Below are 25,507 nucleotides of genomic sequence, written 5' to 3' on the forward strand. Positions count from 1 at the left end.
ATAGAATGTGTAAATATAATGGAGGCATTTATCGAAAATATTTACACTGGTAGCGAAGTGAATTGGTATGAGCTTAATTTGCGGGGAATTATGCGGCGCGGCCCGCCGGGAAATCTACTTTACATTCAATTTGCTCGCGGCACAGAGAAAAACCAATCTCTTCATTTTTACCTGCCGTTGGTACCTACGGTCTATACGTACACGATAATGGTAGGGGGCACGGTTTCAATAATTTGTTGCTAAGCATAGTATTTGACCTTATCCCCTAGTGACCCTAGTCATTGTGCATGGATGCCAATTCTATAGGTCAAGAGTTCAGAGTTTAGACTGAGTAGATAATCTATGAGATTACTTGATCTCTATTAGGGAATAGAGATCTTATCTATTTATTTTTATTTATTAACGCCCGACCCAAAATAGGGGTGTTATAAGTTTGACGTGTGTATCTGTCTGTGGCATCGTAACTCCTAAACTAATGAACGGATTTTAATTTAGTTTTTTTTTTGTTTGAAAGGTGGCTTGATCGAGAGTGATCTTAGCTATAATCCAAGAAAATCGGTTCAGCCGTTTGAAAGTTATCAACTCTTTCCTGGTTACTGTAACCTTCACTTGTCAGGGGTGTTATTTTACGTAATTAATTATTACCACTATATCATCTTACAAATCTAACAATTCTGACCATCAAAAGGTGTCTCTACAATTACAGTACCTACCTACCTACTTTGAATAAATAATTTTGACTTTGAGTTTGGAACAGAGTTGGATAGGTATGTATAAATAGTAGGTATAAAATATACCCACCTATGCGTACATAGGTCATTGAATACGCTTTACCTCGTACTTACATCAGGTACTACAGATAGGTCTCTTATCAGGGTCCATTGGAAACTGCCGCTTACGCGCTAATGCTGCTTATCAGTTATCAATGTTAGTTGACAAGCCGCATTGTGCAGCAGCCGGGCGGAGGTATCGTTGTCGTAATCACGGCCGCCGGCAGCTCGATTCAATGAGATGAAATCACTATGTGGCTCTATGAATAATTCAGGTGCGGTCCACCCCTCCCCACTCCTCGCGCGGCCGCCCCTATATGCCTCCACGGTTAGCCGCTGTTCGCTAATAAAGTTGACAGCATGTGAATGGTTCCTGGTTATGTAGTCAATGGCTCAACGGTTACGGAGTGGATTGAATTCCGAAAGGGCGGCGGTTCACACCCCACCCGTTGCACTATTGTCGTTTTGCACACGCTTTACGCCTTGGAGGGGCAATGGAAATATTAGTTATGTTAACATGGTCAATGTTGTTTTATAAACAGCTCAAAAAAGGTTCGAAAATATATCCCAGTCAACTTTAGGATGGTGTGAGAGGCGCGACTTTCGTAAATTATAGATGGTCTAATTCTAGCAATTAGGTCAAAAAAACGATTAGTTTAAACATAAACAAATATTTTATTTTTATCTATTTATATCACATCAATAAATTAGTTATCTAATAATTAACAGTCCGGTTGGCATAGTCTAGTGGCTGTAGGAGATGACAGGTGAGGAGTATGAGACGTGGCCGAGAGCTGGAGCCGAGGAGTAGGCCACTCTTGCGACGGGAGCGGCGTAGGCCACTCTCGCGACGGGTGCGGCGTAGGACACGGGAGAGGAGTAGGCCACTCTGGCGACAGGCGCGGCGTAGGACACGGGCGAGGAGTAGGCCACTCTGGCGGCGGGCGCGGCGTAGGCGAGCCTAGCGGGAGCGGGGGCGGCGACGGGGTGTCCTTCGTAGCGCACGTTGGCGTTGAAGCCGTGCACCGCGTCGGCGGTGTAGTCCACGATGCGCTGCACGCCATCGGGCTGCACCAGAGAGTATGAGCCGTGCACGGCGTCTCCGGCGCGCGCTTCCTGCTGCTGCTTCACGTCTCCGGTGTGTCCGTCCTGCACGGAGTACTGGAACTCGTAGTTGGCGGGCGCTTCGGGCTGCGCGTACGCCACCTGGCCCACGGGCACCAGGCCGGCGGACGCGACCGCCACCAATGCGCACAGAATCACGAACTGAAAAACAAAAAGAAAGTCATTAGTATTTTTATCTATTTTCTGTTGTAGTAGGTACTTCTATCAGTTTTATTAAATTCTCAGTAAGTAATCATATTTCAATAAACTTTAATTTCTATTCTATTCCGAGTAGATAGATAGGTACCTTAGCTGCCATTGTTGCTGATGTGATTGTCGATGTTTGACTGTGCCTGTCTGTGGTCGACGTATGAATTTATACTATAATATTTTTTGACATTTACGAACCTACTTGCCGCGGGCTTTAGACCATGCACTAATTAAAAAGCTACAAGTGACGAGGTGAAGGTCGCCGATTTACTCGGAATTTATCCGTAAGTAGATCACCGCGAATCGTATTATCTACTCACATGATAACACGAACACCTTGGTCGACCGGTATATGTGACGTAGACACAATCACCGAAAAAATAATCTTTCTTTATTACGTTGTCACTTGTCATATAATATCTAACCTGACCTACTCGTAGTACCTACTCGTACCTTCCTACCTCCATACACTACTAAGTATGAGTAGGTAAGTTTCTTTATGAAAACCTAGTGTTCCTCGCAGTCTACTCTATCAACTAGGTATAGTAAGTACTTACCTACCTAGGTCCTAGTACCTACTAAAAAAATTACTCCGTAGTTCACCTTGACAAATACTATATGTAGGTACTAAGTATCTATCTACCTACCAACTAAACTAGAACAGAATGTTACATAGAAGCCAGAATGCTCTGCAGAAAGTGAAAAATAAAGCGCATCTCTTCATAGGTACCTACTCGTAGCTGGTATCCACTGTTCTTAGGTGGTTCAGTTCAGTAAGAAGTTTGTCGACCTTAAAAAGCTCGTCGAGCGTAAGACAGACAGACACATTATCGCATTTGAAATAGGTGTTAGTATAGATGTTTTACTTTGAGCCTAAACAACTACCTAAGTCCCCTATCAATTTAATTTAGGTATGCTTACTTTTTTGTACCTACTTAATGCGAGTCAAAATAATGTTGACCTCCATTGCACCTAGGAATGCTCTATAGCTCGCGGGCACGAGTATGTCACAGTGTGCATTTTTTGCAATAATTTACGTATAAAAACAGACGTAGAACATACATTACTATAGTCAAACTTCGACAATCATAACAGCAACAATGGCAGCTAAGGTACTAGCATTAGAAATTATTTTATTATACTTAAATACTGAGAAAAAAACTGATAAAAGATTAATAGAAAGTAGATAAAAGGATGCTAACTATTTTTATTTTATTTTCCAGTTCTTGGTTCTGTGCGGATTAGTGGCGGTCGCGTCCGCCGGCCTGGTGCCCGTGGGCCAGGTGGCGTACGCGCAGCCCGAAGCGCCCGCCAACTACGAATTCCAGTACTCCGTGCAGGACGGACACACCGGAGACGTGAAGCAGCAGCAGGAAGCGCGCGCCGGAGACGCCGTGCACGGCTCATACTCTCTGGTGCAGCCCGATGGCGTGCAGCGCATCGTGGACTACACCGCCGACGCGGTGCACGGCTTCAACGCCAACGTGCGCTACGAAGGACACCCCGTCGCCGCCCCCGCTCCCGCTAGGCTCGCCTACGCCGCGCCTGCCGCCAGGGTGGCCTACTCCTCGCCCGTGTCCTACGCCGCGCCTGTCGCCAGAGTGGCCTACTCCTCTCCCGTGTCCTACGCCGCACCTGTCGCGAGAGTGGCCTACGCCGCTCCCGTCGCAAGAGTGGCCTACTCCTCGGCTCCAGCTCTCGGCCACGTCTCATACTCCTCACCTGTCATCTCCTACAGCCACTAGACTATGCCAACCGGACTGTTAATTATTAGATAGCTAATTTATTGATGTGATATAAATAGATAAAAATAAAATATTTGTTTATGCCTAGACTGTTCTTTTCATTATCTATTACTAGTTATTATGGGACATTGGCAGACTAAAACCAAAAATGAGTAAATAAAATTTAGAATTTTGACAAAGCTCTAAATTTTATTTACTTTTCTTCAGTAAACGTTGTCATTATGATAAAAATTGAGTTATTTAGCACGTGTTTTAATGAACTATTTAGCATTTCGCGAGAGTACCAGAATTAAGTTTACATAATTTCGTACATTTCTCACGCCATGATATTAATTTTATTATTTTGGCGATTAGGCATTTCTGTTTAAATTACTACCTACCATGATTTGGTATTTTTAGAGTTTTGTCTGTTCTGTATCAAAATATTAACAAAGAAATTTTAAGGTATGGTGTGCCGTGTGACTTTATCCGCTCTTCACAGATTGCTTATCACTTATCAGTTGCTCTTACCAAGTATCTGCTATTACTATCGATTTAGGAATATGTCATTTCAAATAGTACTTGTTATCATTCATTGCAAATGAAAGAATAAAAAAAAACTCATAGCAAAAGGATTGTGGGGAAGAAAAGAAGAGGGTTAAATTTTTCAATGAGGACACTGGATTAAATATGTATTTGAAAGATATTTATTTATGGGTATCTACATTCTGAACTAGATATATATTTATTATTAACACCCTTTGTTCTTAAGTAGGTACTTATATAGTGAAAAGTGTCATAAAAATATCCTTATTTCCAATGTTCGCAAAGCAGAAAATCTGTTATAAATAATTGGAGTTGTTAAAGATTACAGAAAATATAAATAAGTACAAAATTCTCTAACCACTACCTTTTTTTAAAAAATCACCAATTAAAAAAAATTAAATGAAAGGGATTTGTTTTTTCTGATTTTATGCTGTACCTACTGTAGATTAATTCAACTAAACAGCTATTTATTTTTCTTTCTAAACTTTGGAACCATGAGTGAGCGAATCTGACTCGCACAATTTCCGTACCAAAATGGTAAAAATTGACGTAAGTATAGTGAATCCGTCAATATGTTACACCTATTTATTTCAATAATTACCTATATTACCTACTTAATATTTGTTTTTTAAATAATGATAACGTTTTAAATAATGCTTGCTGTATCTTTAGTGCAAATGAAATAATTCAAAAAATTGCATTCTTCATAATTTGCAATAGTAGGTACACCACGTTTAAACATCACTAGAGCTATAATAAAAATAAAAGTATTTTCATATCGGTCTGTTTATCTTTATACAAACACAGTAATTTATGAAAAATTAAAAAAATCACACTAATATTATAAAGGTGAAAGTTTATGTGTATGTGTACCCTTTTTTCCGTAAGGAAAATCCGTCATGGATACTACCGGCCACGGGGGAGCACAGCAGTTATGATGGACTCCTACCGACTAAAAACTTAACGAATTTCCATCCCACCGCTGACGGCGGAGCACAAGGGATCGACAACGCCTCGTTACTCCGCCAGAGGTTGTCCGTCTCAGCGACCCGCCACTGGGATGCTACGTGCCCCCAAACGCCGTTAGAAGCATGCCGGAACCACAGCACGATAACCAACCCGAGGACTACACTGTGAACGACGGACCGCCCCGTGTCCAACATCCACAGGTCATCCCGAGGGCTAGGGTTCGTGGTGAGGGCAACTCCCGTACCACTTTCTCCATCCTCAACAGTCCCTCGCCCGTCATGAAACTGGACAGACGAGAGACTGGTGGGGCAGCCAGTGATAGCCACGGCCAAAGTCTCCCACCTGACCCGAGATTCAGAAATTATAAAATTCCAAACCCCTGCCGGGAATCGAACCCGGGACCTTCCACTAATAAGACCACAGTGCTTACCAATGCACCAGGGAGATCGACATATTTTAGGTTTCTTTTATATTTTATGTTGGCCCGACTTCATACATACTTACATGATACACGTGTACCTATAAAGAAAAATTATTTTTCTACTTTTTAGTGGTTTTGGAAGCTAGTTTTTTAATATTTTTTATTTTATTTTAAGCTTTTCAGTGTAAGTAGTCATTGCTTGGTACTTAAAAATTCACCAGCAAAACTTTCCAAATCCACACGGCTTAGGAGTTCAGTACCTGGCAGCATCAGGATTGAAGAGTTTGAAATCTTTGCTCGGCATTTACAATATGATTTCACCAGGAACAAGTTCCTGAATCTCTATGGTTTAGGAGTGCTGTACCCTGCATTATCAGGTTTGAGGAGTTCGGATTTGGAGTGTTATCATAAAGCCATTGTTTGATAAGTAAAATATCAATTCACTATCAGAAATTCCTCAGGCTTAGGAGTTCAATATCTTGTAGCATCAGGATTGAGAAGTTGGGATCTGAAGTTCAATGATGTAGTCTATGCTTGGTACATAAAATAGTATTATACCATCCGCAGTTCCTGAATCACTATAGCTTAGGAATACTGTGCCCTGCCTCATCAGGGCTGAGGAGTTGGACTTGGAGTCCAAGCATGAAGTCGTTGCACCAAGCAACGACTTCATGCCTACAATATTAATTCACTATGAGGACCTCCTGAATCTTGATAACTTAGGCGGGCAGTAACCTTGCAGCAGCAGAATTAAGAAGTTGGATCCAGAATTTTTTATGGCACCACCATGGAAACTTCTACTGTTGATTAAAAACAGTAAGTCGGTCCAGAAAACCTCGAAAATATCGGTGTACATACATAAAAAATTCGGGCCGAATTGAGTACCACCACCTTTTTGGAAGTCGGTTAAAAGTGAATAATGGTAACAATTTGAATAAATGCTTTTAGTTTTAGTTTCAGTCTAAACAACTTGGTCCCCTATCAATAATAATAACAATTTATGCTTACTTTTTAATACATACTTAATGCGAGTATTAAAAATATTGACCTCCATTGCACTTAGGAATGCTCTATAGCTCGCGGGCACGAGTATGTCACAGTGTGCATTTTTTGCAATAATTTACGTATAAAAACAGACGTAGGACATACATTACTATAGTCAAACTTCGACAATCATAACAGCAACAATGGCAGCTAAGGTACTAGCATTAGAAATTATTTTATTATACTTAAATACTGAGAAAAAAACTGATAAAAGATTAATAGAAAGTAGATAAAAGAATGCTAACTATTTTTATTTTATTTTCCAGTTCTTGGTTCTGTGCGGATTAGTGGCGGTCGCTTCCGCCGGCCTGGTGCCCGTGGGCCAGGTGGCGTACGCGCAGCCCGAAGCGCCCGCCAACTACGAGTTCCAGTACTCCGTGCAGGACGGACACACCGGAGACGTGAAGCAGCAGCAGGAAGCGCGCGCCGGAGACGCCGTGCACGGCTCATACTCTCTGGTGCAGCCCGATGGCGTGCAGCGCATCGTGGACTACACCGCCGACGCGGTGCACGGCTTCAACGCCAACGTGCGCTACGAAGGACACCCCGTCGCCGCCCCCGCTCCCGCTAGGCTCGCCTACGCCGCGCCCGCCGCCAGAGTGGCCTACTCCTCGCCCGTGTCCTACGCCGCGCCTGTCGCCAGAGTGGCCTACTCCTCTCCCGTGTCCTACGCCGCACCCGTCGCGAGAGTGGCCTACGCCGCTCCCGTCGCAAGAGTGGCCTACTCCTCGGCTCCAGCTCTCGGCCACGTCTCATACTCCTCACCTGTCATCTCCTACAGCCACTAGACTGCCAACCGGACTGTTAATTATTAGATAACTAATTTATTGATGTGATATAAATAGATAAAAATAAAATATTTGTTTATGCCAAGACTGTTCTTTTCGTTATCTATTACTAGTTATTATGGGACATTGGCAAACTAAAACCGAAAATAAGTAAAAAGTTTAGAATTTTGACAAAGCTTTAAATTTTATTTACTTTTTCTTAGTAAACGTCATTTTTAACCCCCGACCCAAAAAGAAGGGTAAGTTTGACGTGTGTATCTGTGTATCTGTGTATCTGTCTGTGGCATCGTAGCGCCTAAACGAATGAACCGATTTTAATTTAGTTTTTTTTGTTTGAAAGGTGGCTTGATCGAGAGTGTTCTTAGCTATAATCTAAAAAAATTGGTTCAGCCGTTTAAGAGTTATCAGCTCTTTTCTAGTTTTCTTGTGATAAAGAAGGTTAGATAACCGTTAGGTTCATAATATTATGTCAATAGACAAATGTCAAGCTGTCAAGATGGACGTTGACGGAATACATAATTATTTATTTGAAAATGACATTAAATTTTTAATTTACACTTGTTATCAATGATTTTTATGGTAAAAATTGAGTTATTTAGCACGGGTTTTAACGAGCTATTTAGCATTTCGTGAGAGTACCAGGGTTAAGTTTACATAATTTCGTACATTTCTTATGCCATGATAATAATTTTATTATTTTGGCGACTAGACAGTTCTGTTTAAATAACTACCTGCCATGATTTATAGAGAGAGTATTTTTAGAGTTCTGTATCAAAATATTAAAAAAGAAACCTTTTCCTTGTCCGCTCTGCATACACTACTTATCAGTTGCTCCAACAAGGATCTATTATTACTATCGATTTGGGAATATGTAATTTCAAATAGTGCTTGTCCTTATCCATTGTAAATGAAAGAATAAAAAAAGCTCATTGCAAAAGGATTGTGGAGAAGAAAAGGGGCCAAATTTTGCAATGAAGACACTGGAATAAATATGTATATGAACGAGATTTATTTATATCTACATTCTGAACTAGACATTTATTTATTTTTAAGAGCGTTGGTTTTTACTTATATAGTTAAAAGTGTCATAAAAATATCCTTATCTCTAACGTTCGCAAAGCAGAAAATCTATACTTCTATACTAGTCTATTTTTACCATTACTTAGAGGGATTCTTCCGAATCCGTATAGGCTATATTTTATCCCAGAAAATAGATAGGATTTTTCATGGTAGTGAAAATTGTGGAGTAAGGCGTCGAAAAAACTGCCGTACGTTAACGATTCTCGCGAACGCTGCCTAAATGGTTAGAGATGTATGGTTGACTTCTATAGAAAAGTTGTAGAACTCAATAATGCCTACAAAAAAGTCCGCGATAGTATAAACCAAACATTTATATTTTAGCCATTATAACCACTTTTCCATAGAATAAAAGTAATTAAAATTATTAGCCTATGTTTATTGATCATATTATCGTGAAATACTAATTCCTTATCCAAATAAACTATTTATTGAGCAAGATTGTTTCAATAGCTATAAATTACTTTTATTTTATTCCAATCGGACAATCCATTCAAAAGATATTACGAATTTAAAATTGTAATTGGTATTAAAATGAATGATGGTGTCGCACGACTCGCACGGCGAAACCGCAGAGTGCACATCTATGAAGCAGGTTATTTGTAAAATCGGTACGGTACATAAGCCGTGGATTTTAACTATGTTATTTTACGATAAATTATAACTTTGACTTGCACCCGTGCGAAGCCGGGGCGGGCCGCTAGTCTGAAATAATTAGAGTTGTTAGAAAGTTGTTAAAGATTACAGAAAATACCAATAAATAAAACAGTCTCTAACCAGCACTGTTTTTTAGAAATCATCAATATTTTTTATAAACAGACTTAGTTTGGGGTTCTATATGAAAGAGTTTTCTTTTTCTGTTTTATGCTGAACCTACAGTTTTATTCAACTAAATAAATATTAATATTATGTTTCGTTCTAAACTTTGGAACCAAGAGTGAGCGAATCTGACTCGCACAGTTTCCGTATGAAACTATTAGTAAAAATTTACCTATCTATAACGAATCCGTCAATCTGTTACACCTACTTATTTCAATAATTACCTGAGTATGTTACCTACTAATGCTATCGACTTGTTTCGTAAAGTTTTAAATAACGCTTGCTCAATCTTTATTGCAAATTAAATAATTCAATAAATATTACTAAGTAGGTTTTACAATTGTAATTTTTGCGAGGAAAAAAAAATATTTATATTGTATAACCAGTCATTTGTGTTTTGTGGTGCAATAAAGTATATACATAAAGTACATAGCAATAAAAGTTTAGTGTAAACACTAATAAATAATAATAATTGGTCCAGTACATACAAAGTATTTAAAAATCGAAAGGGTAGGTAGGTATAGGTAAACATATTAAACTAAAAATCCGCAAGAAAATATTCCTGACAAAGGGCCTAAAAAAATCATGCCTACATAAACGTCTACTAAAAATATTAGTTAATCAATCAAATAATAAAATTCTAAAAACTCATCATAATCAGTACAGTAAAATGTTAAGGAAATGCATAAAAATATCAAATAAAATAAATAATATTAAAAAAATGGAAAATTCGAAAAATAAAACAAAAATGATGTGGAATATAATTACGGACATAACACAAAAAAATACCGGAACAAATACAAAAAATATAACTTTACAAACGAAAACCGGTTCCCCTACCAAATCACCCGAAAAAATTGCCAATATATTTAACGACTACTTTGTAAGTGTCGGGAAATGTCCACTAGACAACCCGTTCAATCCAAGCAGTCGCATTATGCAAAAACAGGTTCTCAACTCAATATACCTATCGCCCGTCACAGAGAAGGAAATATATGACATTATTCGTAATCTTGAAAACAAACGCAGCTATGGTGTAGACGAAATACCTATGACTTTAGTTAAAACATGCATCAATCAATTAACATCTCCCTTGACATTTTTAATCAACCAATCATTTGACGAAGGTTTCTGTCCGAATAAATTAAAAATTGCAAAAATTCGACCAATATATAAAAAAAGCGGATCACAACTTGACACTTGTAATTATAGACCAATAGCATTACTGCCAACGTTCTCGAAAATATTCGAAAAAGCCATATGTAACCGCGTTTACCTTTTCTTAGAAAAATTCAATTTACTTGACGAAAACCAATATGGTTTCCGGAAAACACGATCCACAACTCTCGCTGTCTTTAACTACATCCAACATATATTAGAATGCATGCAAAAAAAGAAATATGCCGTGGGACTACTATTAGATATGACGAAAGCCTATGACAAAGTATCTCATAAAATACTATTAGAAAAATTATACAGCTCGGGTATTCGGGGAAACGCACACAAATGGTTTAAAACATATTTACACGATCGGACACAGTACGTAGAAATACAACACTACGACGAAACGACACATGAAATAAACGCAGTACAATCTAACACGTGCATTAGTAACTGGCCAATACCACAGGGTAGCGTCCTTGGCTGTACCCTCTTCCTGCTATACATAAATGAGCTACCCAAGGCACTAAGTCCCGACTGTAAGGTAATAATGTTTGCGGATGACGTTTCATTACTCATGGAATGTTCCGATGTTGACGAATGCAAACTCCAAATAACAAAAAACTTACAAAATACGCGAAGCTGGTTGAGGGAACATAATTTGGAAATGAACACAAAAAAAACAAAAATAATTCAATTCAGACCATATCAGAAAGTACCCCTCGAACTAGAAAACTTATCAAAAGAAATAAATATAGAACAAGTTAGTGAATTTAAACTCCTAGGATTAACTATAGATACCTACTTAAATTGGAAACAACATGTGCAAAGTGTTAAGACTAAGCTCTCACGGTTTGTATACGCATTAGGGATCCTCAAAGCGAATACCAACTATGCAACAGCACTGTCAGCTTACTATGCATATGCCTACTCATGGCTTCGGTATGGAGTAGTTTTATGGGGACAAAGTCCTGACGTGGGCGACCTATTTATATCGCAAAAAAAATGTATGCGAGTGCTAGTCAATATTAAGCAACGCGATAGCTGTAGGCCACACTTCATAGATAAAAAAATTCTTACACTACCTTGCATCTACATAATGGAGACAGCGTTATTTGTTCGGAAAAACATGCATCTATATAAAAAAACAGAAATAAATACAAATCAAAAAGATACTCGGAAAATAAATAAACTAGTAATACCATATTATAACCTTAAAACTATAGCCCGAACCAGCCCTTACTATAATTCTGTAATAATATATAATAAACTGCCAAGAATTATAACAGATGAAACTAAGGATACAATATTTAGAAGAAGGCTAAAGAAATGGCTAGTACAAAAATGTTTCTACAGCGTGAAAGAATTTTTGAACGAATAGACCTCAATAACACGATATAGTTATAAAAAAAAAATATATATATATTGATACATTTTTAAAGATTGACTAATAATATAATTAATAGGACATAATTAGTTAGGAATTGCCATAACATTTTTTTAATTTTAATTTTAATTTTTTATTTTTTTTTAATTTTAATTTTTTAATTTTTATATACGTGACATTTTATTTATATGTAATCACTTTGCAGCGCCCTGACGGGGCTTCATGTTGTAATATTATAATTATTTTCTATTATGATGTAAAACATGAATGCAAATAAATAAAGAAAGAATAAAGAATATAGACAACAACAAAATAAATCCTAGTTAAATAATTTATTTGTAACTATTCATAACACGTCTAGGTGTAATATAAGCATAACAACGAATTTTATATACATCTACACTTAACTAAATGGTTATTTAATTAAACTTAATTAAATGGTTATTTAGTGATGGTAGGAGATGGCGGGGGAAGAGAATGAGACTTGGTTGATGGGAGCAGCGTAAGAGACAGGAGAGGAGTAGGCCAGTCTCGCGACAGGCGTAGCATAGGACACGGGCGAGGAGTAGGCGACCTTAGCTACGGGAGAGGCGTAGGACACTGGAGAGGAGTAGGCCACTCTAGCGATAGGCGCGGCGTAGGACACGGGCGAGGAGTAGGCGACCTTAGCTACGGGAGCGGAATATGCCAGTTTGGCTACGGGAGCGGCGTAGGCGAGCTTAGCAGGAGCGGGGGCGGCGACGGGGTGTCCTTCGTAGCGCACGTTGGCGTTGAAGCCGTGTTCCTTGTCCGAGGTGTATTCCACGATACGGTGAACACCGTCGGGTTGAACTAAGGAGTAGGATCCGTGGACTTCGTCGCCGGCACGTGCTTCCTGCTGCTGTTTGATGTCACCAGTTTGTTCATCGTGTACAGAGTATTGGAACTCGTAATGTGCGGGCGCTTCTGGTTCCGCGTAGGCTACTTTGGCGATAGGGACTAGAGGCACGGCTGAGGCGGCGACAGCCAGGGCAAGGATGACGATGAACTGGAAAAAAAATATACTTACAATAATAAGGCATTGTGTCGTAGGTATATTTATTATATTATATTTGCAATAATTTCCATTAATTTTCACAATGGTTGACCTTTTCAAATAGGACACAGGTTTTTTTTTAATAAAAGCACACAAATTCTCACCTTGGATACCATTGTTACTGTTATGGTTGTCGAATTGAGACTATGCCATCTTATGTGGTACCCATGTTATTTATACATGAATAACCGCAAGCTTTTTGGGCATGGTGACATTATCTGTCCGCGGCCGCCGGGTTCAGAGCATGAGCTAATTAAAGCTGCAGGTTAAGCGAGGTGAAGGCCACAGCATGGTAAGATGCAAGACGTCATAAGTGACTTAAACTACCATTATTACTTGATAAATACCTAATTACTTAGGTATCTACTCAAAGTAACCTCGTAAGTCATATCCTATGAACTAAAACTTCTACTTGATTAATTATAAAAGCTTTCTTGAAGCGTAAACCCTTTGCCTGCGATATCGATAAGTGAAAAGGTCAGACGAGTAGCTTACCTGTAGTAGGTATATAGGTACACTTAGTATAAAAATGCACTGGTTTGCGAACCATTGCAACACGAGACATTTATTGTTGCGATGTATTTTATTATTATTGGTGTATGTGATAAGTACAAGTATTTTTATTTCGGTTGCAGTGCTGACATCCATACTTCCAAAGCTATTGAACTGATCTTGACATAAATTTTGGCACTAGAGATAGTAGGTAGGTAGGTACATGTACTTACCTTGAGGACAGTTAAAGGATATGTAAAAGTTTTATTCCGCGAATAGGTAGGTACATTTCCGGTTTCTACGAGACACACCAAAATGAAGCTCTTAAAAATAATAATAATTTATTATTAATTAAAAAATAGAGCTTGTAATCTATGGCATCATCTACTTTGGTCTTGGTAACACCTCGACAAAAGCAAAACAGCTGATCTGTTTGGCGGAAGTGTTATGTGTAAACGTTGTTTCCTTCCGAAAAAAAAATATCTTTCAAGCAATCTCTCAATTCGCTAACTTCAATACAGGTAGGTACCTTACCTACTTTGTGATAAGTATTTTGTATTTCGACCGAAAGATTAAACCTTAGACCAGACCAAAGACTTTTAAGTAAGTATATTACTTCAGACCTTTATCGGCACTGCAAAGTAACAGACAAGGCGTCTTTAACCGAACAAAAAATATGAATCAAATCAAGTTTATCAAGTCAGGCTAACATAGTTTGACCCCTCGCTTTCTACCACTTCTTGCAACTAATTTGATCGTTGCAGAAAGACCGGATCTGGGTATAGTGGTTTTGAGTGGGAAATTAAGAGAGGAAACCTTGGCCCAAAAGCATTGGGTGTGGTCGAAGTTCGAGCCGTTAATGCGTGTAACACGTCTTGATAAGAATGCATGTTTGATTGATAGCGTTCGATCTTATGAAATGTTGCCAATTATTGACATTGTTGGAAATTGGATGTAGGCACTGATATTTACCTAACAGTTTCTGAATTGCATAATTGAACAGGCGATAACTTTAGCATCTCATACGATTAAATATTAGAATTAATTTGTTTGGCTCTATCTATCAGAAGAACACTGCGATTTGTTTCTCTTTATGACAACTATTTTAGATCCTATTAGTAATATAATATTATGAAGATATTAAGGCAACAAGGCAAGGATTGGAGTCAAACGTTAGACATGGGTAGGTACATGGTACCTAGGTATGTTTAGCATATAGGTAGGATAGATATTCGTACTTAACTGTAATTTAATTGAAGACCTGCATATCTAATTAGCTTATCTGTGATCGTTACAAGAGTAAACTGTATCGTTACATCTACTTACTGCAAAAGTTCGGTGAATTTCGGCCGTGAATAAAAAAGTTTCGATACCTTCGTAGGCGCTTATATGGAAAGCAATGCAGTTGGACTACTAACATTTACCTTCATATGATCAAATAATTAAATTAAAACAGATTCTGATTTACTTTTCTTAACCTTTACATCATTGCCAATTTTAAGACTTGACCAAGTTAATTCAAATATTTTTTTAGTAAAAGTAATAGACACCGTATGCACCAGTTTTTGGGGTTCCGTACGTCAAAAGGAAAAACGGAGCCCTTATAGGATCACTTTGTTGTCTGTCTGTCTGTCTGTCTGGCAGGTAGGTATTCTTATAGTAAAGGATAAATCCGAAAACCGTGAACTTGTAATTACATCATTAAAAAAATTAAAATGTGTTTCAATTTCCAAAGTAAGACAATTAAATCAAGTGGGGTATCATATTAAAGGACTTTACCTCTACATCCTAACAGATTTTTATTTACTTTTATGCATAATAGTTTTTGATTTATCGTGGAAAATGTCGAAAAAGATACCCGAGTATGGAACTCTCGGTGCGCGAGTCTGACTCACACTTGGCCGGTTTTTACACATAAACATCTACAAATTGGTAAGTAGGTAGGTAAGTCTAGCATTTTGTTTCGGAAATTTTGTCAGCGGAATACCTACCTAATTAAATCAGAGACGTGTTACATAATCATTAGTGTAGTAACAACGATATTAGATCGGTTTCTAGACAAAATGAGTAAGTATAATCTACCAATGTACCAATTAGGTACATTGGTAGATTATTTATTGGTGGATTTGTAGATTGGTAGATTATTGATTGGTACATTGGTAGACACTTGTCAGACAAGTGTCTGCTGTTTGCCTTTGCTCCACTAAAACTGTCCGTGAAAAATTAACCGGTTTTAATCAGAAGAAATTTTAAGCTAATTGTTTCCAAATCCAATACGAGAATGCTATAGCGGATGCATATAAGTCGGTAACGTTGACCCAAGTTTGTAACTCGGTGCAATTATCGAAACTGTGTAAAAAAGGACTCTTCTAGTAGGACTATTCTTTTAATAGGACTCTCTCCGTCACTCGCTTCATACAATCGTAGATCCAATTTCATTTGAATATTAAGCAACCAAAGTCCGTGAAATTTTGCAGACATATTCTAGAAACTAATATCTGTGGTGTTTTAGATTTTTCTAAAAAATATGTAGTTTTAAAATTACAGGGGCTCAAAGATTTGTATGTAAATTTTTAAGACCGCGTAACTTTGAAACCGAATATTTTAACAGAAATCTGGAAAACCACAGACATAGATATTAGTTTCTAGAATATGTCTGCAAAATTTCATGGACTTTGGTTGCTTAATATTCAAATGAAATTGGAACTACGGTTGTATGAAACGAGTGACGGAGAGAGCCCTGTTAATGGTTCAATAATAATCATTAGACAACAGCTGATAGGTAGGACCTGTTTTGCATGTCAATTGACGCCATATATTGGATACTTATATTTAATAATTATGTATGTATGTAAATTGTTTCTTGCGAATAAATAAATCATTTCATTTCGATGGGTTTACTTTCTAAAGTAAACCCATCTTCTAAGTCCGAATTAGGCCTTCTCGTTTCCTCCGTGCCTTGCAGTGCACAATAAGGCAGAGAGAGGATTTCTACTATCCAGGCACATTGAAGGAATCTCCAGTTAGGGTTTTCAGATAGGCCACAGAAAAGTTATCGGCTCATCTCTACCATTGTGGGACTTTCTAAGCAGTAAGTAAGACTTTTTACAGTTTTTAGGCTTCCGTAGCTCAAAAGGAAAAACGGAACCCTCTTTTATCACTTTGTTGTCTCTCCGTCCGTCCGTCTGTCGTGTCTGTCAAGAAAACCTATAGGATACTTCCCGTTGACCTAGAATCATGAAATTTGGCAAATAAAGAAGTCTTATAGCACAAGTACAGGAATAAATCCGAAAACCATGAATTTGTGGTAACATCATTAAAAAAAAATTAAAATGTATTAAAACTTTCAAAGTTAGTTAACTATATACCAAGTGGGGTATTATATGAAAGGGTTTAACCTTAACATTCTAAAACAGATTTTATTTATTTTTATGCGTTTTTGATTTATCGTGCAAGTAGTAGTTTTTGTATTAGAAAGTAAAAATGACTTTATTCGTCAAAATTAGTCAGTTGCAGTTATGGGACGGTTGGAAAATCAGCCCTAACCCTTATTTTTAAAAGATTCCGACGAATTGAGAACCTCCTCCTTTTTTTCAAGTCGGTTAAAAACACAACACAACACGATCTTCCCCGTGCTAATGCAAATGGCTAAAATCAAAATAGGTGCTCAAAGTATCCAAATAGATGCCTTGAGTCACCTATTTTGATCCCAACGCTTCGCGGCATGGCTTCATTCTATTCTGATGGCCTTAGTACATACAGACTACAGACCTACATAAATGCCTACATAGCTTAGATGTATACAAATGGCATTCTTGAAACGTACCTACCTACTATTCTTTGTCTCTACCAGCTATCTAAACCTGTCCTTTCAATTGAAGCTACTTATATCAGTTATTTCAATCACTTAATTTAAATATAATAGTATTTTTAATAAACAATATTAACATAATAATGGGCATTGCCAACTAAATAAGCAGTTAAGCTTTGAGAAGGTATTTAAAATTGTGAAGATTTGGTAAAATGTTAGTTCAGTAGCGCGTTCCACCATCCATGCAAAAGTGTGTCGTTCTGTCTGTCTGTCTGCCTGCTAGCTTTTCACGACCCAACAGTTTAAATGATTTTGATGTAAGGTATAGAGTTAGCTTACATCCCGTGGACGGACATAGGCTACTTTTTATGTACTATATTACTATATATTTTACTTTTTATTTTACCCTAAAATCAATGAGTTCCCACAGCATTCTTAAAAGCCCATCCGTTTAACCGAGTTATATGAAAATTGGTAAAGAGGTAGCTTACGTCCCGGAAATTGACAAAAGCAACTTTTTGTCCCGGAAAAGCAAAGAGTTTTCATGGAATTTAAAAAAATCACGCGGACGAAGTCGCGAGCATCATCTAGTTAATTAAATATTTGTAGTTACTGTAAATATAATTATTAGCTTTCATCTTGATTCAGGAAAAATTGAATTCAAAAATGTACTAAACATAAATTCTAAAATTGGTCAAATAATAATAATTGGACTTGACACAGATAGCGGCAAGGGCTTTTATTCGCGAATGTATGAAATAACTTTCGATCCAGTTTTTGACCCGTGTGTAGTATAGGGTGACCACGATTTTATAAAACATTCGAGTAGCCATTATATAAAATAAAACAAATCACTTCGGTATGTTTCTAAAATATATTTTTTTCACTTTTTTCAACCGCTATATCACGGAAATGGCAACACTTATGAAAAAAGTGTATATACATTTTTTGTAGAAAATCGGATGATCTACAATTTTTGTCTGAACTAACTTTGCTGTTAAACTCACCGTTTAGCTGAAAAACGTGAAAAACCTATTTTTGCAAACTTTCACCATCAATAAAAAATTTGCACAAGGGGGATTGATGGGGACTTTTCACAATTCATTTATAATAGTATTTTGAACATTCGTACCAATTTTTAGCTCTATGAGAATTTTTGTAACCTCACTTCTATTTTAAGGGCTAATTTGACTGGATTATCAGGTAGATTAATCTGTTTCTGCAAAATAAAGAAATTGTATTGTATTATTATACAATAAGGTTACTTGATAGTAAAAAGGAATATCCGAGGAAGTACAAGAGCTTAGTTGCACTACACAAACGCGTTACAAATAACAAGTATTGTACGATACGATGAACGATTGTAAAGTATAAAAAGCTCTGCACCCGCGCACTAACTACATATTCAGATCACTAACTAAACAATCAACATGTCTGCTAAAGTAAGTTTAGCAAAATATCATTATATAAATAAGACAAACATAGACATAACATATTAAGACAACTTAATAAATATATCAATTTATTTTTATCTATTTCTACAATAGTTTTTAAGTTCCATAGTGAATAAATTAATAATATTATCAAATCCTATTTTCCAGTTCTTGGTTCTGTGCGCATTGGTGGCGGTCGCTTCCGCCGGGCTGGTGCCCGTGGGCCAGGTGGCGTACGCGCAGCCCGAAGCGCCCGCCAACTACGAGTTCCAGTACTCCGTGCAGGACGGACACACCGGAGACGTGAAGCAGCAGCAGGAAGCGCGCGCCGGAGACGCCGTGCACGGCTCATACTCTCTGGTGCAGCCCGATGGCGTGCAGCGCATCGTGGACTACACCGCCGACGCGGTGCACGGCTTCAACGCCAACGTGCGCTACGAAGGACACCCCGTCGCCGCCCCCGCTCCCGCTAGGCTCGCCTACGCCGCGCCTGCCGCCAGAGTGGCCTACTCCTCGCCCGTGTCCTACGCCGCGCCTGTCGCCAGAGTGGCCTACTCCTCTCCCGTGTCCTACGCCGCACCCGTCGCGAGAGTGGCCTACGCCGCTCCCGTCGCAAGAGTGGCCTACTCCTCGGCTCCAGCTCTCGGCCACGTCTCATACTCCTCACCTGTCATCTCCTACAGCCACTAGAAACTATGTTATTGTTACAAACCTATTTATTCTGTTAAATACAAACGCTTAGTCAACTCAACTATCATTTTATTTGTGGGGTAAAAGAATTGTTCAAGGCGCGGAGCGTATCCGATATCAAAACGCTCCAAACGAAGTTAGAAGGAAGCGTGCGGGTAGTGTCGGGGAATCAATTGAATTATGTAACATTATAAGGCGAGTAGCTCTTGTTACTCGGCACGTCCGCGCCCCTCGGCTCCACTGATGCATTACTCTTGACACCTATTCATTTGGCCAGTTTAGTTTTGTGCAACCACTATAATTAAAACTCTAGAGCTCTAGTGAGGATCGCCTTTTATCCCTTTGTCAAAGGATAAGCAGACGCGGCTCACTTCGTCACGAGACCGTGGGCTCGATTTCGGAAAACCTGCATCATTCATTATTACTATCGCAATTGTTGTTGGCTGAAATTATGCTATTCTTGTTGCAATTAATGCCACGATCGCAATCACCTCTGATTGGTTGACGCTTGCTCACTATTGGCTATAATGCTTTGTTGCAAAAAGAATACCATAAATCCAGCCAATCATAATAATTGCGATTGTAATAATGATTGATGCAGGTTTTCCGGAATCGACCTGCAGGCAAATATGAATTGACAGGACCGATCGCAGTAGTGGTTGTTAGGATAAAGCGGGGTCTTGCAGAAAGTGTGATGTGAATATTTTATTTAGAAACTTTCATACTACTATTTGCTGACTGAGGGGTTCGCAAAAACAACATCAAAGATTTTAGGCTAGGTATACAGGATAAATTCGATTCGTCAGCACGTCCTTCAGTTCAGACGTTATTTATGATTGCTTGAAATAGGTAGGTAGGTATAACTTCAAAAAGCTTATTATACCAAAGCTTGACAAAAATATTTTTGTCTGTCTTTGGCATCGGAGCTCCTAAACTAATGAACCGATTTTAATTTAGTTTTTTTTTTTGTTTGAAAGGCGGCTTGATCGATAGTGTTCTTAGCTATAATCCAAGAAAATCGGTTCAGCCGTTTGAAAGTTATCAGCTCTTTTCTAGTTACTGCAACCTTCACTTGTCTGGGGCGTTATGAATTTTTAATTTACACGTGTTACATTATAATGAATACGCAGTGCGAATAATAAATGCACGTGAATAAATAAAACGTGCGCGAAAATGTTTTGATCAAGTTTTACAATCCACCCACAAAGGGTTGTCGTGTTAATCCCACTATTATCGGATGATGAGCTATTACAACCCCCCATCCCTCACTCTTCACCCCCACTAGTGTTGTCATTATCAGAGATATTATACCGAATGTTACTTTGGTTATAATCCTCGGGGAATCGAGATAAAGGGTTAATATCTTGAGTAATAACATGTTGATGAATGTTTTTAAAAAATCTACTTTTTTAGGGTTTCGTATTTTGGTTTTGCAATTCGCCGGCGTGAATGGTGACAGGCTGTGTCGGTCAGCAGGCTGTTTGGTCCCGATTATTGTCACTAGCACTAACATATTATAATTATTGGCCTTATTGTGATTGTGGGCCGGCGCCCACAGGCCGCGTATGCGTCGCTCGCGTAAACGTAGACGTAGCGCGTACCATTGCGTTGTAATGTATGGAATTGTATGAGACATGGCATACTGATTGCGTGGCGTGAACGTTCGCGTAGACGTAATGCGTGCGTCTACGGATTCACGCGCGTTACAAGCGCGTGTCACGTGTACGTGCTTGGTGTGAATCGGTTTTTAACCTAAGAGTCAAATCCCGTACCTACTCTTATCGAGCGTATGCTAAAGGTCTGGTAGCCCAGCGCTAGCGCGTTTTAATCCCAAAAAAACTCCTGCTATTATGATGTGATTCATGGTTAGAGGTCACGACTCACAACTCTTTTTTATGGTTGCGTATCCGTCCGTCCATCCATCCATCCATCCGTGTCTCTCTGTCTGTCAGGGGCCTGTATCTCGTGAGCTATAATAGCTAGGTAGAGGGACCCCTGAAAGTATATTTCTGTTGCCGCTACAAAGACAAACACCAACCTACCTACTAAAAATTTCAAAATTGCCTCCATGAAAATTAAAAAAAATTAAAATGTGTTAAATCATGTATAATGGTCCGGAACCCTTGCTATGCGAATCTGACTCACAGGTAACCGTTTTTTTTTAACTAAGTACATAGTTATTGATTGCAATCACACCAAATAGCAGGTGATGATGCTTAGGCTGCATCATTGTGCAGCGCGCCTGCTTAGAAGTTACCTATTCATTCCCTCAAAGTCAATGAAGAATGCGACACAGAGAGAGATTCAACAATAGGTAAATCATATTCGGCTTCGCAGTTCACCGTTCGGTGGCGTGGTGGTGGGCTGGTGGCTGGTGGCAGGCTGTCGCAGGCGAGGGGGCAAGACGGAAACAATTAGGCAGAGCGCCTGCGCGGGCTTCCTGCGCGTAATTGCCGTATCTGTTCGCTCGATGTGTTCGCGAATAATTGACTCGATTGTTAATATTCTAACATGCGGCTAATCGTGGCACGGTTATTGCTCATTGCTCATTTTTATCCGGCTACGGGGATTATGATTTTTATAAGTAATGAGACGGGTCTGCCCGCGAAATTCAAAATTAATTTGGTTTTTCGCAATTTAGAAACTCAAACGACAAAGTAGGTTTATGGCATTCTAATTCTGACAATGGCAGTATTATCTTCATAGGGTTACATAAAAATCTTTACTTGAAAGTGTTCAGTTTAAGAAAGTACAAATAATGAGTTAGACATGAGTTACTCACAAATTAGTCGATACTATAACTAATTTCTTAAACTGGACCCATTCAAGCAAGCTGGATTTTTATATTAAGTAGTAGTAGTAAGGATGATATATTAAAATGCCGCGTTGTCGTATTAGGTAGTTTACAAATTGCGAAAAACCAAATTAAATTTGAATTTCGCGGGCAGACCCATCTCATGGTCTTTAATAAGCAGCGGGTTTTTGACCGACTTCAAAAAAAGGAGGCAGTTCTCAACTGAGCTAGACTGACTGAGGAGATAGACTGAAGCACGCTAGAGAACTATTAGTTTTTAACGCGTTGTTCAAACGAAGGCACTGTTAACACCAGACCGGAAGTATTTAGGACCATTTACCGACCTACACGTCACAAATCAAAACAGAATACTATCAACATTTTTTATTTGATATTCAATACGGTCATCCGGAAGTCGTTGGAGGGAGTATTGGACGCTAAAGCTTCATGTGCGATTGTCAGCACGTGGCATATTATGACGATGTTTTATTTGCCTACTAGAGGATGCCCGCGACTTCGTCTGTGTGGATGTAGGTTTTTGAAGATCACATGGGATCTGTTTGGTTTTCCGGGATAAAAAGTTATCTATGTCAATAACATGGACAGCTACATCGGTACCAAATTTCATACAAATCAGTTGAGCGAATGGGTCTTTAGAAATCCCATGGGAACTCTTTTATTTTCCGGGATAAAAAGTAGCCTATGTTCGTCCCCGGGATACCTATAAGCTAACTCTGTACCAAATTTCGTCAGAATCAGTTAAACTGTTGAGCTGTGAAAAGGTAGCAGACAGAGAGACAGACAGACACATTTTCGCATTTATTACTTGCTTTTCAAAAAAAGTTTTGTTCTAAAATATCAAAAGTCAAAACTCTTTCAATGATAAGATATTTATTTAAAACGTACACACACGCTAGGTACTACCTAAGTATTTATCTAAAATAAAAAACTTGCAATTAAAGACTGCAAGTTGCAAATAAGTATGTAGTGATATTTCCCACTTTCCCAAACGCCGCTCCAATGTTAATATTTTTTCATCAGCAATACGATACGGTCATCCGGAAACGATCTACAATGGAGTGGTACGTCATGCTGTACCATACCATACACGTGCCACCGCGTGTCTGCGAACCCTTGAACAATATAGCCAAATCAAACGAATATAGACCTAAATACACAAATACACACATACATACATAGACTGCTAAAATCATAACCCTTCCTTTTGGCTTTGCCGCAGTCGGGTAAAAATGTAAAGATTATACCTATTGTAACAATTCGATGAAGAATTTTGGTAGAGTCTGAATCTGATCAATGTAGCATGTATGCGTAGTTGCTATTTTTTCTATTATAAGCCACGAGTCAACGATCTCTAAGTAAGTAATAAGTACATGTGAGACTTATTACTTTTCTGTTTATGTTGAAATTCACAATACATTACGACTTCATACAAGTTTACCTCGTATAATATGTATATGAATAGGAAAATATTTTACCTACTTTGTTCTACAATATCGTCAAAAATATTTTAAAATTATCTGAGTAGTAATTTACCTACTTAGTTATTGTATTAATCTCCTAGATGATGAAAGCGACTTCGTCCGCGTAAATTTCTGTCTTCTAAAAATCCCATAGGACATATTATCTTATTATTTCCAGGACAACTAGTAGCCCTATGTTCTTCTCCGGGATACAAGCTGTATGATAAGCTAGCAGACAGATAAACAGACATTCTTTTGTTTGCATAAATTATAATATTATATCTAGTAATTACTTACCTATGGAATAAAACATCATAGTATCCAAGTGCCTAGTTATTACCAAACAAAATATTGCACAACCCTTCATCCGCGGTAATGACTCAAAACACCCCAGCTTACCGTATTCCCTTGGCATCTGCTTTGCAGACCGAAATCTATTTAATCGTATCGTATTGCTAATTTCGGTATTAGGCGGCGCGTTCCGTCGCTTATTGAATTATCTATTCCGTTTGCGGGGACTTCTTCGTCCCTCGGGTCTTTAGTACCGCTCGCTCGTTACTCGCACTGTTAACTTTGGAATACTGATGTGTTTTTTGATATTTACTATAGTTTAAAAAATATTTCTAGAAATGATGATGTAAAAAACTATTTTCTTTTGTGATTTTGAGTAGCACGTATCATGTACCAAGATTACCAACTTGTACTTACCTGCAAAGTACTTGCATGTAGGTAGGTACATACTTACAATTTAACACGCCCGTGAAAACTTGCAGAAGTAAGTTGGAAAATCACTTACACTGTGATATTAACTTTCTCAATTTCTTTGAGAATTTCTTTGTTAGTTTTTTGCAAGTGAGCATTTTTCTTTAAGCAGACAGATATACCCATTTCACCGCTAGCTTTTCATACATTCATTGCACAGTCCAGAGTAACGAAGTAGGGGCCGGCAAAAGCTACGAGTAGTGAACACAGAGACAAGTTGAGTTCGCTCTGTGAATACATTATGCTGTTTTACGCTGGCAGTTAGCACTAAAGTGTTTAGACCGCGCGGCGAGCAATTAAAGCTCGCATTTTGTTTCAAATTGTTTTCACTGCAATTTAAATTTAATTTATATTATGTAGTAAATATATATATTTAGAGCCTCAATAGCTCAACCGGTAAAGGAGTGGACTGAAAAACGAAAGGTCGACGGTTCAAACCCCGCCCGTTGCACTATTGTCGTACCTACTCTTAGCACAAGCCTGACGCTGAGTTGGAGAGGAAAGGGGAATATTAGTCATTTAACATGGCTAATATTCTTTTTTTTTTAAATATAGTACTTAGGTGCATGTGCCTTTACGTACGTCTAACACCGCTATCCACATTAAGTATTAATGCGTAAGTGTGTTTGTTTGTGGGTTTGTTGATAGATCGGCGTGATTCTGCATGGATATCTAAATAGTGACGAAGTGTCATGCCTAGTCTACTTTTTATTCCGGAAAATCAAAGAATTTCAACGAAATTATTAGAAATAATATGAGATATACTTAGGTATACATTTTGTAAAGTCTCTACCTAATTATGGTTCACGAGATACAACTCCCTTGACAGACATACGGACAGACGGACAGACGGACAGACGGACGGACGGACAACACAGTAAGAGGTTCCCGTTGGTACCGTTCGGGTACGGAACCTTAGATATATAAAGGTAAGTAAAGGGAAACCAGT

The 25,507-nt window shown here is 38.5% G+C and overlaps 4 protein-coding genes across 4 annotated transcripts in view; 3 read left to right on the forward strand and 1 right to left on the reverse strand.

Annotated features, from left to right (window-relative positions):
- The window catches only part of LOC123874473 (WD repeat-containing protein 61-like), a 29,179-nt gene extending 19,091 nt beyond the window's left edge, over positions 1–10,088 (forward strand). Inside the window, exon 8 of the mRNA XM_045919863.1 lies at positions 10,081–10,088. The gene's annotated coding sequence lies outside the window, so the exon portion shown is untranslated. The remainder of the gene's footprint in view (positions 1–10,080) is intronic.
- LOC123874620 lies at positions 1,510–13,235 on the reverse strand. The gene is made up of 9 exons (XM_045920110.1): positions 13,200–13,235; positions 12,467–13,047; positions 7,241–7,526; positions 6,715–6,722; positions 5,342–5,665; positions 3,494–3,719; positions 2,736–2,739; positions 2,182–2,231; positions 1,510–2,036 (listed from the first exon to the last, which is right to left on the reverse strand). Exons 1-9 carry the CDS (start codon positions 13,209–13,211, stop codon positions 1,515–1,517), a joined length of 2,013 nt encoding a protein of 670 aa, XP_045776066.1. The 5' UTR covers positions 13,212–13,235; the 3' UTR covers positions 1,510–1,514.
- LOC123874477 (cuticle protein 18.6-like) lies at positions 3,185–7,576 on the forward strand. The gene is made up of 3 exons (XM_045919868.1): positions 3,185–3,196; positions 3,308–3,757; positions 7,055–7,576. Exons 1-3 carry the CDS (start codon positions 3,185–3,187, stop codon positions 7,574–7,576), a joined length of 984 nt encoding a protein of 327 aa, XP_045775824.1.
- A 5,577-nt stretch (positions 13,236–18,812) lies between the features above and the next one.
- Positions 18,813–19,582, forward strand: LOC123874476 (cuticle protein 8-like). The gene is made up of 2 exons (XM_045919866.1): positions 18,813–18,840; positions 19,000–19,582. Exons 1-2 carry the CDS (start codon positions 18,829–18,831, stop codon positions 19,519–19,521), a joined length of 534 nt encoding a protein of 177 aa, XP_045775822.1. The 5' UTR covers positions 18,813–18,828; the 3' UTR covers positions 19,522–19,582.
- The last annotated feature ends 5,925 nt before the right edge of the window (positions 19,583–25,507 follow it).

Source organism: Maniola jurtina, chromosome 18 (genome assembly GCF_905333055.1).
Source record: "Maniola jurtina chromosome 18, ilManJurt1.1, whole genome shotgun sequence".
Taxonomy (NCBI): Eukaryota; Metazoa; Arthropoda; class Insecta; order Lepidoptera; family Nymphalidae; genus Maniola; species Maniola jurtina.

Bases quoted from the DNA above. Each gene is read 5' to 3' on its own strand.
- LOC123874477 (XM_045919868.1), top strand. The intron at 3,758-7,054 runs GTGGCCTACTCC...TTTATTTTCCAG, and splicing joins ACGCCGCTCCCGTCGCAAGA to TTCTTGGTTCTGTGCGGATT.
- LOC123874620 (XM_045920110.1), bottom strand. The intron at 7,527-12,466 runs AATAACCATTTA...CGTGGCCGAGAG, and splicing joins GCCATCTCCTACCATCACTA to CTGGAGCCGAGGAGTAGGCC. The intron at 2,037-2,181 runs GTACCTATCTAT...TTTGTTTTTCAG, and splicing joins CAGCAACAATGGCAGCTAAG to TTCGTGATTCTGTGCGCATT.